This window comes from Cucurbita pepo, chromosome LG05 (genome assembly GCF_002806865.2).
Source record: "Cucurbita pepo subsp. pepo cultivar mu-cu-16 chromosome LG05, ASM280686v2, whole genome shotgun sequence".
Classification (NCBI taxonomy): Eukaryota; Viridiplantae; Streptophyta; class Magnoliopsida; order Cucurbitales; family Cucurbitaceae; genus Cucurbita; species Cucurbita pepo.
The window spans coordinates 10022421-10037570 of record NC_036642.1 but is presented as its reverse complement, the minus strand read 5'-3'; the positions used below and the strand labels follow the sequence as shown (position 1 = coordinate 10037570).

Genomic DNA, 15150 nt, shown 5'->3' with positions numbered 1-15150 from the left:
CTTTTTCTAAAAAAAAAAAAAATTAAAGATGATAAAATTATTTTTAAAATTTCATGTGTATTTTTTAAATATAGTATTAACAATCATTCAAAATTAAAAATAAATATATATATTTAGAAATAAAATATTGTTTACTAGTATTTTTATTAAATTTAAAATAAATAAATAAATCTACATAAATACATAAATACAAAGACAGTTCTAGAGGAAAATAAATGGCGTTGACTTGTCTTCCAGTTTTCGTGTATAAAAGTTAACAAACTGGGCAAAGGAGAAGGGTATCCAATTTCTCCCAGTTCAAAAGAATAGTCTCGGAGGCCAGCGGCGATGTGACGGCCCGTGAAGATGCACGGCGTCGCGTGGAGAACGGTGGAACGAAATTAAAGAGGCTTACGGCGGAAGATGAGTTTTGAAACTGGATGAAGGTATTGATGTGTCTCAATTTGAAAGACATGGCTAAAATTGTTACTATTGCTTTGCTGTGTGTTTTCTGATTGAGCCGCGTCAATATCTCGTCTCAAATTTTGCACCTCCGCCCGCTCTCTCTCGGTAATTAATTCTCTTTCTATCCTAATTTTAATTTTCTTAAAAAAAAATTAAATTAAATTTCTATTTGGGTCAGGTAACGTTATTGGGCTAGATTACTACTTTGTCTAAATTCAATCGAACATGTTCGAGATTGTTACCGACTTTTAATCCGAATCAACTACGACCAAAATAATAGGTTTTGCATGCATTATTGTGAGATAATTTTATGTAAATTTAATTTAGGGGAAGTTACTGTTTTCATGTTTTTTTAATTTAGGGTTTTGTTAAAAATTAATTTTTTTCTTTTGACATTTTTTGAACGTTATAAATATTTTTAAAACGAGACTCGTAATTTAAGAATATTTTCAATCATTTTAGGAACGATGTAATTATAGAAATATAATAATTTTTGGCATAAAAAATAATGAAAGTGTCAAATAATAAATCATTTATAGCAAGTTGTTTCAACTACATTCGATTTTTCTCATCCTTTTTGGTAACAATACTGAGAAGACTTATTTTGATTATTCGTTCTCTTAGAATAATTTGTGTCGGTCTTTTTTAAGTATAATTTTAATTAATTTTAAATGCTATGATTAACAACTTGTGCTGTCACGTTTTATATAAAAATATTTTATTTATATAAGATAAAAAGGTGTTGGATGATGGAAGTCCCACATCGGCTAATTTAGAGAATGATCATGGGTTTATAAGTGAGGAATACTAACTCCATTGGTATGAGGCCTTTTGGGAAGCCCGAAGCAAAGTCATGAGAGCTTAGACTCAAAGTGGACAATATCATACCATTGTGGAGAGTCGTATTCCTAACATGGTATCAGAGTCATGCCCTAATATTAATATTCAGTAAGTAACTCTATTGATAGGGACCTGCTCCATAGAGATCTTGATGGTCTGGCGTGTACGCTTGTGATCAGTTTTCAAAAACCATATACAAGCAAGTCGTATAAATGGTTCTACAAAAGTTTATTTGATGTCATTTCTATCTTTCAATGCATGCAAAAGGTTCCATAATATTTTGAATCGGACATAGCCACTACAACAATCAAAGAACGAACAATACATACATACCTAATGTTCACTAAGAGAGCATTTAACAAGAAAATCAAATTGAAATTTGTGAAAAACCCACTAAATTGGAGGCGGATCGGGTAAACAATCGAACCAATAAAAAAGTGAAATGAAATCAAACTGAATTGAACTAATCACGAATCAAACCACTAAACCTGTTCGTAAACAAGATTGTTTCATTCTCGCGTGGTCCATGTCTCCAATGGCTAGTCTACTATTCCCTTCACAACGCTGTGGGTGGTTATGCATAGGACCTAAAGACGAAGTTAGTGACTGTGACAACCGTACTACTACTGTTCACAGATGGAGCGAGAAAATATTGGAGGGAGATCTAAAATCAGTGGACGAACGTTTAGATGAAGAATAACTTATTAGTGTCAATTAGGTTGCATGATGACGACTGGACGTTAGTGAAAATCAATGGTGCAACCAAGACAAACAGAAGCTAGAAAGACATTGAGTGACGCAAATGGAAATCTCGAGGAAGGAGATGCAATCAAGCCGAGGAATGGTTGCACGGAGCTAGATTTTCTTATTTAATTATTATTATTTTTTAATAATTTCAACACTAATTCAAATAAGTAGAAAGAATAATTATGAAATATGTTCCTTTATGTTAGGATCGCACGTTCATGAGGAGACGGAGGCCTCAAATGCGCGCCTCAAAACACACACACACACACAAATGCGAGGGGGAAAAGAGGAAACACTTCTCTCGCTTCCCCTCCACAAATTTGAAAAAGGTGTTATCCAAAGCCTATGTCTTCTCCAATTCTTTCATCTTCGTCTATTTTCTCGCTAAATCTCTGTCAATCCTCACAACCCTAAAGGAACTTTCAAAATCATGCTATTAAATCTGTCTTCCTCTTCTTGTTCTGTTATCAATCTACCCAATTCCAAGTCAAGAACCCATTTCTCCAAATCCCCTTCTTCTTCTTCTTCTTCTTCTTCTTCTTCTTCTTTCTTATCTCATTCTTTCAATTCGTCGGATCTTAGTTTCAGGAACAGACACCAAATCTTCTGGGAAAAGAGCAGAATCCCATGTCGGAGGAGTTGCGATTTCAGACCATGGGCTTTCGCCGGATTCGATATTGGAAGTGCTCCGTCGGTACTGGAGGCGACGGCGGTGTTGACAGCCATCATTGTTGTTCACGAGAGTGGTCACTTCCTCGCCGCGTGTCTTCAGGGCATCCATGTAAGTAAATTTGCAATCGGATTTGGTCCAATTCTCGCAAAATTCAACAAAAACAATGTAGAATACTCCATTAGGGCATTTCCTCTCGGTGGATTTGTGGGTTTTCCTGATTATGATCCTGAGAGTGATATTCCAGCAGACGACGAAAATTTGCTTAAAAACAGACCGATATTGGATAGAGTGATAGTGATTTCTGCTGGTGTTGTTGCCAATATAATCTTTGCATATCTAATTATCTTAATTCAAGTATCATCGGTTGGTTTGCCTGTTCAAGAGCCATTTCCTGGTGTTCTAGTGCCTGAGGTTCTAACCCTTTCAGCTGCTTCGCGTGATGGGCTGCTTCCTGGGGATGTGATTCTTGCTGTTGATGCAAATGAGCTGCCAAAATTGGCTTCTAAAGCAGTGTCTGAGCTCGTTGAAGCAATTAAAAGAAGCCCCAATAGAACTGTTCTTCTCAAAGTTGAAAGAGGGAAACAGTATCTTGAAATTGGGGTCACCCCAGATAAGAGTTTTGATGGAACAGGAAGAATTGGGGTTCAGCTTTCACCTAATGTAAAGATTTCAAAGGTTGTAGCCAAGAATTTCTTGGAGGCTTTTAGTTATTCTAAAAGGGAATTTTTGGGTCTGTCATATAAGGTTTTGGATAGCTTGAAACAGACATTTCTGAACTTCTCTCAGTCAGCTAGTAAGGTTTCTGGTCCTGTGGCCATTATTGCTGTTGGTGCAGAAGTGGCTAGGTCCAACATTGATGGGCTCTATCAATTTGCAGCTGTGCTTAACATTAATCTTGCTGTTATAAACCTTCTTCCCTTGCCAGCTTTGGATGGCGGTTCGTTGGCTTTGATCCTCATTGAAGCTGCAAGGGGAGGGAGAAAGCTGCCATTAGAACTCGAGCAGCAAATCATGTCGTCTGGGATCATGCTCGTCGTACTTCTCGGGCTGTTCCTCATCATCAAAGACACGTTAAACCTTGAGTTTATAAAGGACCTGTTATGATAAGACAATGCTTAAGGAATGGATTCAGGGCAATCTCTGTTGAAACTGTAAATGCTTGTGTTGATGATTTAGTGTTAGTGTTGTAGTTTAGAGCTCTTGATGCTTTCATATTGTTGGTTTCAGCTGAGATAGAAAGAAAGAGATGATTTATAACCCTTATTCTTATCAGCTTTGTACTCCCTTCAAATCAACAGGCTATAGATATACAGAGAACAGCTTGTTTATGTGTGTACTTCCATGTTGCTTGAATCCTTGTCTTTCTGTTGCATCCTGCAGGTAGAAACAACCGATGTCTATGCATCGAGCGTTCTTCAGCTGAAGATATAGCTGAGACCTCACATCGGTTTGAGAGGGGAATTAAACCTTCCTAATAAGGGTATGTAAATCTCTCCCTAGTAGACATGTTTTAAAACTGGAAGGCTGACATCGATATGTAACGAGCCAAAATAGACAATATCTACTAGCGGTGGGTTTGAGTTGTTACAAATGATATCAGAACCAAACATTAGACAGGGTCTCTATGGGGGTGGATTATGAGATCCTACATCGGTTTGAAAGGAGAACTAAATATTTCTTATAAGAGTGAAAACCTCTTCCTAGTAGGCGTGTTTTAACACCGTGAGACTAATGGCGATATGTAACAGCCAAAACTAACAATATCTGCTAGCCATAAGTTTGGGCTATTACAAAATTTGTGTCACGATCCTGCATTTTTTACCGTGTGGCGTCGTGATCTTGACACGCGCACGACTAGCCTCAAGGAGAATTAAGCCCCATATATATTTTTCGTCCCGGGTTTGTGGCTTTGTCGGACCTTAGGCGAGGTTTGTGTTTGCCCATCGAACCTCGCTGGTGCGGAATCCAAGCTTGTTCAACCACGCACGCCGCCTGTGCGTGCATGTTCAATCGTCTGCGACACATTCGACTTGCCTCTACGCTAGGCCAAGTCATTGGGCTCGACCTTGGCTCTGCTCGGGCCAAGGTCTCTCAATGCAATGTCTCAAAATTTGTTGTTTCCTCCTAACACACTGTCGAATTTTGTGGATAATAAATTTTTAAATTTCAAGAGTGGTAATTTAAAAAAAAAATGTCGAATATTTTGAATGAGGTAAGATGACAGTCAAACCCGAACTTTCAAATAATAATAGTAATAATATTTAAATGAAATGTCACAAACCTTATTATGTTTTTAGATAGACCACAAAAAATTAGGGGCTAAATATCATAATTAATAGAGGTAAAGTCTAATTTAAAATAATTATGAATTCTAAAGCATTTTGACTTTAGATTGATGTCATACAGCGTCATTGCTTGGGTTGGATCCACCAATTAGATTAATCTCATTTTTTTTATTCTCTAAAATAAATTATGACTTAGTCTAACGTGTTATTTATGTATTGATGTAATTTAACATTTAAATATTAAATATTATAGTTTAGTTTAGAAAATTAGGTTTATCTTTTCTCTTGCACTAAATTATGTTTGCATCGATGAATATATGTTTTTATGCTTAAATTCTATTTTAGATTTAAAACAAAAACATTTATTAAACACGTATTTTTATCAATTATCTAATTTTTAAATTAGCCAATAAGTTTTTAACAGTTGTTTGCATTTAAAAGTGTTAGAAAATTTCCTAAAATGTTAAATTTGAATTTAATAAATTTCTAAATATTAAAAGTATGAATATACATTGAATTTATAATTTTTTATTTAATAAATCAATAATACATCATTTGTTTTTTAAATTAATATATTCCTGTAAAAGTTAATCAATATTTTTTTTAATTATAAAAATTAAAATAATTTCCCATCAAAGTAGAATATTCAGTTAATTAACAAAAATAGGATTTAAATCAAAATTTACTATTATTCAAATATTTTACATTGAATTGAAATGATTACTTTTTTAAAAAAATATTTTTAAATAAAATAAAAAATAAATTCCTTACCAACCCGGTCGATTTGGATTGATACAATCCGTCCACTAAACAAAATTTGTTTTTTATTTGTTACATATATATATATATATATATGTCAACAAATCATGATAGGACAGCGAAGGAGAATAGTCAACGCCTCTGAGGCGTAAAAGTCCTCATAATCAACGGCTGCGGACGCATACCTCCATTTCTTCTGTTTTAAACCACGGTTCCTAATGAATGCAGTTTCATTGCCACCACGTATATAAAAAGCTTTTTCAAACTTCAAACAAACTCTCCCAACTTCGCCAAGCCGGTGAGGAAAAATGAAGAAGAGAGCAAAGAAAATTGAAGTCAATTCTACAGAGGAAACGTGTTGCTCAGATCAAGTTTGCTTCACCTACTAATTTCTTCCTGGATATTTTACATATTTGGTCTTCTTCTTCTTCTTCAAGAAATTTCCTAACCGATTCCAAATCGGTACTCGAAATTTGATGATGAATTTTGCGAGCGGTATGGCGTTGGGGGATGCCTCGTCTTTGTGGAGCTTGATACCGAAGACGCCGCCGCCTGCGGTGGCGCTGAAGCTGGAATCGAGAGGTGGAGTTTTAGGATTGCCGGCTTCTCCGATGACTTGCTCCATTGAGGCGGAGAAGCCGCCGAATCGAACCACGGAGTTACAGCCGTCTGTTGAGCAGCCGGACGGCAATATCGTTTGGAGATCGAATAAGGATATCGCACCCTTTGCTAGTAAGTTTTGCGATTCAGATTGTTCAATGTGTGGAAGGCTTTTGGTATTGAATCAATAAACGTGGTTGTTTGATGTTGTATAAATCGTTTCTCTGCATCGATTCGTGATATGGAAGTTATCTATGGTTCTATCAATATGCACAATAGGAGATACTTCTGAATCTGTAATAACATTTTCAGAAGTCGACCGTTTCTTTTTAGTGAAATTTCAAAGAGTTAAGATAAAGATGTAGAATTACTATGGTTATTAGGATGCGAGTTTACATGAAGATCAATGGTTGAAATTATTGGGTAAAATCTCGCCCGAATCCAAATCAAAGAGGATTCAAACGTGTTTGGGAAAAATTTTGGAACCGAAGTGAGAATGCGACCATTGGCATGAATAAATTACTCGAGCAACAGACATGGTGATTAGAATTAACAGAATCAGATGGTAACTGAAATGTATTTTTGTAAAACAATTCTTCAGGATCAAATAAAACTTAAGCACACACTTTGAGTAACAGCAAGTTAATGCAACCACTCAGTTTCTTCAAGCTAGTCGATTTCTGCTTCCTTATCATCTGTCTTTTCATTTTAACCTGTCATGTTTTGGTCAATAGACGTAAGTTTAAACTGGCTAAACTGTTGCCAACATTTCCTTCATCTGTTAATGCATTTTTTTTCACTTTATATAAATGGTTGCAGGACCATTATCAGTGTCAAGTAAATCTGCTTATCCAGATGATAATAAGAAGGTTCGGATATCATTTAAGGTATGAGTTATATTATTGAATCTATGCCCTTTGCTCTTTTTTTACTGAGTTTCGACCTTTGTTTATCAAATATTCCAATCAGTTTTATCTTTTAGTAACCCATCAATCTATTTTGTAATTTTTATCTACTCTTTCTCATTTGTTGAGTTAACAATGCAGGGGTTGCCAGGGTCACATAGTGAGGATGCAGCACTTGCAGCATACCCTAATTGTGAAAGTGTTCCTTGTAATGAGTTTGAAGATGCATTCAAGGTTTATTAGTCTATCTGCTAAAATAAAATAACATGTAGAACTGCTTTCCTTTGTGGGTTAACCTATTTCACTGTGATGTTTTGTTTTTTAAAGATCACATGTGATTATTGAAAATTGTAGACCACATTACTGGTCTTGACTTTACTTGCCTTCAATTCACTTAATTCAAGTCCTCCACTAATACTTTGTCATAACTTTATTTTTCTCTGCAGGCTGTTGAACTGTGGATAGCTGATAAAGCTGTTCTTCCGATTGAAAATTCATCAGGTGGGAGCATCCATCGCAATTATGATTTGCTCCTTCGGCACAGGCTACATATTGTTGGTGAAGTGCAGATAACCACCAACCTCTGCCTTCTAGCTCTGCCAGGTGTGAGAGCCGAACAGTTGAAACGTGTTCTTAGCCATCCACAGGTTAAGTGTAGACTTTCATTCCATTCTTGTCTTATTTCTTTATAACTGCAGTCTCACGTGTTTAATTCACATGGTAGTCATTGTAATAGAATGTTCACGACACATGAACGTCTAGCATTCAATCTTGCACCGTCCTCTAAAGAAGTTATTCCTGTTGTTTGCTCCGTTGCATCATATCCTTGAATTTGGGTATTATTTTGAAAATGAAGTGAGTTTTTGGAAGTAAAAAGTAGCGACATGTTGTCATTAGAAAAATCAATTATATTTGAGTGTTGGTTTGACCAGGCACTTTCCTTGAGCGATAATGCGCTGAATAGGTTGGGTGTTGTCCGAGAAAATGTTGATGATACTGCTGGTGCAGCTCAGGTTCATATATGTTAGTTTAAATTCCAATTACAAACTTTCTTCTACTTGGTTTATTTTCTAAAACAGGCTTTCCATCTTGATTTTGTATCTAGTATGTAGCGTTGAACAACCTCAGGGATGCTGGAGTTGTGGCTGGTGCTCGTGCTGCAGAGTTATATGGTTTAAACATACTTGCAGAAGGAATCCAAGTAAATATTTTGCCTCTTTCTAGTTTTCTTTTGTTCTCATCTCATCTTAACATATGATTAATATACTTGGCCATCGCTTGTCTTAAATAAAATTATGTGCTTAAGGATGATTTAGGTAACGTGACTCGTTATCTGGTACTTGCAAGGGAACCAATCATTCCAAGAACTGATAGACCCTATAGAGTAAGCCACAATCTCATACGTGCTGATCACAATGCCTCATATTTGTTGAACTCGTAGCTTTATTAATCTTGGAAGTCAAATCTTCTATTCGTTGCAGACAAGCATTGTATTTACTTTGGATGAAGGACCTGGAGTCTTGTTCAAAGTCTTGGCGTTGTTTGCACTAAGAGATATAAATTTGACAAAGGTATATTGCTACATCAACCTGTTAATGAAATTTAATTTTTCTCTAAAAGCTTTGTTTTGTACCATTTGTCTCTAAACTGATAAGAATTCTGCATGCATGACTAGATTGAAAGTCGACCGCAAAGAAATTGCCCCTTACGAGTAGTGGATGACTCTAACATGGGTAGTGCCAAGTATGTATCATTATCATTGTCGTTTGGAAGTATACCTTTAGCAGGCTTTGAAAGGTCTTCACTAATAGTTATTGCAGCACAATGTGTCTCAAATGTCTGTATGGATTGATGATTCCCTTCAACTTTTAACATTTTCAGGTACTTTGACTACTTGTTCTACATTGATTTTGAAGCTTCTATGGCCGAACCACGTGCTCAGCTTGTCTTGGGGCATTTGCAGGTTTGTTGTTAAACGTTATGATCAATCCATTTGGTAGGCTTTGTGAATCAAATTAGTTTTGTGAGTACACCCATGAAAGAGTGTGTTAAGAATATCATAGGCCTTTGGGTATAATGAAACTTAATACCAATTATTTTTTCCATCTGAAGTTTCTCTTCTAATGTTGTGTTCTAACATTACATAGGAACATGCGACATTTTTACGGGTACTTGGTTGCTATCCCGTTGACGTTGCTCGTTAGAGTATGCATTTGGAGAATCAATGTTCTTCAATTTCAGATCATTGGCCTAATAGATTAGTTTGTTTCAAAACTCATATCTTCCCTTGGAGGTCAAAAATGTAACTTCCAATCAACTAGCATGTGGTGTGATCATAGGCTCAGTCCAATAATAATAATAATAATGTTGATACTATTAGTAACAATACACAGTATTTTTTTTCATACTAAGTTTGACTCACAGTTTTAGTAAATTTGTATTTATGAAATTTCAATCCTATTGGTATGTAATTATGTTTCAATTAACAAAGGAATGCACATTATAAATTGATTTGTAGATCATGCTTGGTAAAATTTAAATGTTTTAGGAATATTGGATTTTTTTTTTGAATGCATAGCATAGGAAAGCTGAGTAATGACAAACTTTTTTTAAGTAGGTTATGTATTGATTTTTTTCCTTTCTTCGTATTCTTAAGAGTCAAAATTCAAGACTCCTCAGACGACTAATGAATGACTTTGGAAAGAAAGAAAAGATCCTTTTGGAACCCTATTTCCTCGGAATTTGAGGTTTACTTTATGAATAATATGATTTTTATTCGATTTATGTCATCTTTTTTAATCAAATAAAATATCTTTAAATCTCTAGCATTAAGGATGATATCGGTTAAAAGGTCATAATCTTGTTTCTATATATTATTAAACTAAAATAATGGTAATAATGACAATATATTATTGGAAAACACCATTTTAAACAAAAATTTAGTTAAGTATTATTCTTAAAATATTTTAATGTTGTGTATGAGACATTTTTTATGGAAAATAATTATGTTGAGATCCAATGTATTTTTTTTTCTAGAAATATCTTTATTAGTAGAAAATTAAATATGTTCGACTCACTAAATTAATCATTAAATATATTGAAAATTTTAAAAATTATAAATACAAAACTATATTTATTAATTTAGAAAAGAAAAGAAAAGAAAAAAAAATTTACTGTCTCCGTTTGACTGCGGTGAATTTTTTTTTTCTCTCCTTCCCCGCCCGTTACGGGGGCCGTCCCTGCAAGCGAAACGTTGTGAGTGGTAAGAGAAGCGAAATTCGATTTTTTTACAGTTGGTGTAGGGTATCTTTTGACGAACACTCCATTAAAGGTTCCACCGAAAACCACCGTAAAGGTTCCCCGAAGCTACAACGCCCGCTTGCAGACTGACTCGCATCGAACATGATTCAGCTTCTATTCACCTTAATCGCAGCCGAAATGGCTCTGATTTTGACTCTCCTCTTCAGGACGCCTCTGAGGAAGCTTGTGATTTTGAGTTTAGATCGTGTTAAGCGCGGTAAAGCCCCAATCGTTGTTCAAACAGTCGCCGCAACTGTCTTCGTTCTCCTTCTTTCTAGCGTCTATAGCATGGTTAAGATCCAGAATCGGATGACTGAGACCGGCGAGGTTAATCCTACGGATCAGGTCCTTATGTCCAATCACTTACTCGAAGCTTCTCTCATAGGTAATTAATCTCTTTCGAGTTTGTTTTTTCTTTGATCTTCGCTTTCTGGATAGGGTTATTACCGATGGAATTTGTACTTCTTCTGTCAATTTTACGGTGAATATGTTGTTCATGCTTAGGTTTTGGTTTTGGAATTGTTGGCTTTACGAGTATCTGGAGATGAATAATTTTGGTCCCTGAGCTAGTTAGAACGGAGAGAATTGAACTTCTTTATTTCAATTTTGCTCCCTGATCTTGTTCGATTCAATGATTTTGATGTGACATTACTCGTTATCCTTATATTGAGCTGTTGTTCACTTCATGTGAGGCTTCCTTGTACATCATATATTACAAGGGGGTGTTTGCAAATGCGCTGGAATATCATTTCGAAGGGAAATTTATTCAGAAGCATTTCGGTGTTAATGGAGCATTTGAAGACAATATTGCTCAGAATACTTAGAGGTAAGTTAATAAGGAAAACCTGTACGAATCTAGAGTATAGTCCCTGGAGCTGGCAAAAAATTTGATGGCCTTTGAATTTTGAAGCCTAATTTTTCTGTTCTTATCTGATTTTTGTTGTTTGATAATCTAGATCATACAGTCGATCCGAATTTCGACATATAAATCTTGTTTTGTAGCCATTTGCTTACATTTTTGCAGTTACTTCCCATCCTTCTGTTTGAGTAGCTCATATTAGATTTGAAAATAACATTTATGGCCTGCAGGGTTCTTGCTGTTTCTTGCACTGATGATTGATAGACTACATCATTACATCCGGGAGCTTCGTCTACTCCGGAAGACAATGGAGGTCGCAAAGAAGCGAATTCGAGCAACAGAGGATGCAAGTGCAGAGAAGCTTAAAGCCCTGGGAGAAGAGTCAACTACGTTGAGGAACACAATATCCAAACTGGAATCTGAAGTTGAGGCAAAAACAAAAGAAGCAAATGATGCAGAAACTGAAACAGATGCCCTGAGAAAGCAATCTGAGGAGTACCTCCTCGAGTATGATCGGTTATTGGAGGACAATCAAAATCTTCGGAATCAGCTGGAGTCGATCGCCCATGGCTCTTCGAGGTCGTGCTAATCTTTTTCGCATCGTGTTGGACGGCTAAGAAAAGGGTGCATTTTCGCTTCACTTAATCGGAGGGACTCGGGTTAGTCGGATCTGTATCAATGTGAAATGAAACTGAACTGGAAAATTGATGGAATGATGTTTTGAAAGCTTAGTTTATCATTGAAAGTGGGAGTTTAAGTTCACTTGGCGGAAGGGCTAGCTTAACAAATCCATGTTAATCGGTAGTTTTCTCAGTCGCCGGAGTCTTAGGCAGGCCATGGAGCTTCACCCAACTCGGCGGCTCCATCTTTGTCACCAATGACTTGATCACCATCGACCTAGCTTCGAACTCAAGGGCACTCGACTAGGTTCAGGATATCTACGTCGTCATGTCAGTACATTTGTCGATGGAAGCAGCATTGAAATACAAAGAACGATCTGACAATTCGAAGGTGTTAGAGAGCTGAGTGTCGTGTCGGAACAAGCAAATTCTGTTTAAGGGTACTTTCGAAGTTTTTTAAAAAGGGTTTCAAAATTTTTAAAAAAGGGTTCTAAGGTATTAATGAGACGTATGTAAAATTTAAAGATATTTAATGGTCATCTAAAATTTAAGAATTTTTAATGTGGTTTAATTTCTAAAAAAAAAAATTTTTATGTAATTCAAATTATTTAATTAATAAGTAATGTATTTTTATCTAAGTACGCTTTATATTTCATGCCCCTACTTTACATTTAATTCTTAGTTGAATTTTGATGAATTTATGACACAACCCCTACGCAATTAATAATTTATATATAAAGGAGCATTTATTAAATCTTAAAAAATAGCTTAATCTTGAGTTCAATTAATAAATTGTATTTAAGCTGTTTTTTTTTTTTTTTTTCTCTAAATTTTTATTTTATCCTCAAAACTTTCAAATATTAAAAAAAAAAAAAAACAAAAAGGCCAAACAGAAAAGAGACAAAGTAGAGTGTTGGGCAATGCGCAGTAATTAAGACACACATGGCATGGCATGGCTTCCTTTCTTGAGCTTCAACCGACGGTGGATGCCATGGGAGTTAGGCATTCCTCTTTCCCTTTTGTTTTCCAAAGCTTCTAACTTTTCAATGATTCTGTCTGGGTTTTTTCTGTTGACCTAATTCCATAAAAGTTTCCCTTTTCATTCTCATCTTTTTCTTCACTTTCAATACTAAATAAATTAGTGTAACGCTCCATATATAGGATTCAAACTAGTAGAATGTAACGTAGGGATGAACCAACGTTGAAGCTGGTAGCATACCGTGAAGATATGATCGCTAAGAAATGGTTAAAAGAATTACAAATAACAAGATGTACCTTATAATAGAAATTTCATATATGCTTTACTTTTAAACAATTTTATATTGGGTGACCTCTTAAATTTTTTTTGAAGATGCACCTGAGTGAAAATAAAAGATTTTGGAAGTACTTGTACTGAGCTGTTGAGATAATTTTCACTCTTAGACGCGAAGAGTAAGGATAATTTTCACTCTTAGACGCGAAGAGTAAGGAATATGATCATATCATAGAGGATGCAGGGGAATGTGGGGAACAAATTTAAATAAATTGAATATCATAATAAACTTGGGATTAAAGGAACAAATTTATGTTTATGGGTAAGAAAACAGAGATGATTAATATTATTATGAACAACACTAATGATGTTCGTACAACTATTGTCCGCCAAATCATTTCTACTAATTCTACACCTAACATTCTTCTTATCTATGAATTCCATTGCCATTGCCAACCACCCTTTGCCGCCACCGCCTCTCTCTTCCTCACCCACTTCTTCGCTTCGGATCGTCGTCCAATTCTCATCCTCTGTCCATCTCGCCTCCCCTGAATCCATTGCCAGCCGTCGGATCTGCTCTGTCGGCGACCAACTGGGTCGGAAAAATCTGGATTCTTCAATTGATCTCCAAATCCCCTGTTCTACAACACTCGTCGGAGAATCTGAATCAACTTCCCGGATTTTCTTTCCGGTGGAAATGGAATTCACTTCCCTTAAAAATGGGTGATTTAGAAGCTGAATCGCCGTCCATCTCTCTTTTGGGTTTCTCCTAAAACACTTCTCTAAAAAATCCTTCGCTTTCTGGGATAAAAAAGATGGAATTTCCGGCGACTGGCCGGAATACCCAATTCGATACAGGGCGGAAATTGGGTCGTTGTCGGTTGTGTTCAGCCATGGCGAGCCGCCGCCGGTGGCCATTTCAATGATTGTACACCCAATTGACCAAATGTCGGAGGCGAGTCCTTGGTGCTCACCACGAGCCACTTCAGGCGCCATAAACAGGGGCGTCCCGCCGATTACTTCCGTCTGGGTCGCCCACTTGGCGCATCCGAAATCCGCCAGTTTCGCCTTACCGTCTCGGCCAATCAAAACGTTTCGGGCTTTAATGTCGCAATGTACTAAGCCTTTTGAATGAATGTACTGTAATCCCTGTAGTAAGTCCCGCGTGTAATTTCCGATCGCCGCCTCGTCCAGCCGCCCTCCACGGCGGCGAATCGCGTCGGCGAGTGAGCCGTTGGGTAAATACTCCATGAACAAATTGAACATCACGATGCCACTCTGTTCTGTACGGACATCGCAGCCTCTACTAAAAACCACATACGGAGAGGCTAAAGAAGAAAGGAAGCATTGCTCTCTCTGTAGAGATTGCGAGAGAGAAACCTCGGCGGATTTGACGGCGAAGATATCGCCGCCGGGAGAGGCGGTGGCGAGGAAGACGGTGGCAGAGGAGCCTTGGCCGATGACGTGGCCTCTAGTCCACTCCATTTTGATTGGTATATGAGTGAAATTTAATGGGTTTTTCGGGGTGTAATATATATATAGAGGGTTGACAATTTCTCTACGGAGAGATTGCCACGTGTCGTGTTTATGGGTGGAGGATCGGTTCCGGCCTGCCTACTTAATGATGACATGTCAAAACAGTATTCCGCCACGTGTACAACCAAGGGATTTTCTAGTTTTGTACCCATTGGATGTCATTTTTTATTCACTGTTTGGTGGAACTAATTTATTGAGTATTATTGAAAGGAGTCCACTTTGGCTAATCGACCAGAAGATCATAGGTTTATTTTCGGTTTGCTAAAATGGGTAAAAGTGGGTTGTTTATCTTTGTCCTCTACTCACCTCAATGAGCAAATCGAGAGACTA

At 36.7% G+C, this 15150-nt stretch overlaps 4 protein-coding genes across 5 annotated transcripts; 3 read left to right on the top strand and 1 right to left on the bottom strand.

Annotated features, from left to right (window-relative positions):
* The first annotated feature begins 2259 nt into the window (after window positions 1-2259).
* On the top strand, window positions 2260-4040 carry LOC111796241 (probable membrane metalloprotease ARASP2, chloroplastic). The gene has a single exon (XM_023679004.1). It carries the CDS (start codon window positions 2462-2464, stop codon window positions 3806-3808), a length of 1347 nt encoding a protein of 448 aa, XP_023534772.1. The 5' UTR covers window positions 2260-2461; the 3' UTR covers window positions 3809-4040.
* Window positions 4041-6003: 1963 nt separating this feature from the next.
* LOC111795566 (arogenate dehydratase/prephenate dehydratase 1, chloroplastic-like) lies at window positions 6004-9702 on the top strand. 2 transcript variants are annotated; one of them, XM_023678070.1, is made up of 11 exons: window positions 6004-6480; window positions 7168-7235; window positions 7395-7487; window positions 7700-7900; window positions 8186-8266; window positions 8359-8454; window positions 8560-8637; window positions 8735-8824; window positions 8929-8996; window positions 9135-9216; window positions 9401-9702. In XM_023678070.1, the coding sequence occupies exons 1-11, from the start codon at window positions 6225-6227 to the stop codon at window positions 9455-9457; spliced, it is 1170 nt and encodes a 389-aa protein (XP_023533838.1). In that variant the 5' UTR covers window positions 6004-6224; the 3' UTR covers window positions 9458-9702. The 2 variants fall into 2 exon arrangements, with proteins under 2 accessions (XP_023533838.1, XP_023533837.1); XM_023678069.1 differs by having other exon boundaries at window positions 8929-9050.
* Window positions 9703-10504: 802 nt separating this feature from the next.
* LOC111794384 (B-cell receptor-associated protein 31-like) lies at window positions 10505-12174 on the top strand. The gene is made up of 2 exons (XM_023676355.1): window positions 10505-10938; window positions 11643-12174. Exons 1-2 carry the CDS (start codon window positions 10656-10658, stop codon window positions 11999-12001), a joined length of 642 nt encoding a protein of 213 aa, XP_023532123.1. The 5' UTR covers window positions 10505-10655; the 3' UTR covers window positions 12002-12174.
* A 1389-nt stretch (window positions 12175-13563) lies between these two features.
* LOC111795159 (mitogen-activated protein kinase kinase kinase 18-like) lies at window positions 13564-14774 on the bottom strand. The gene has a single exon (XM_023677434.1). The coding sequence runs from the start codon at window positions 14767-14769 to the stop codon at window positions 13564-13566; it is 1206 nt and encodes a 401-aa protein (XP_023533202.1). The 5' UTR covers window positions 14770-14774.
* Between the last annotated feature and the right edge of the window lie 376 nt (window positions 14775-15150).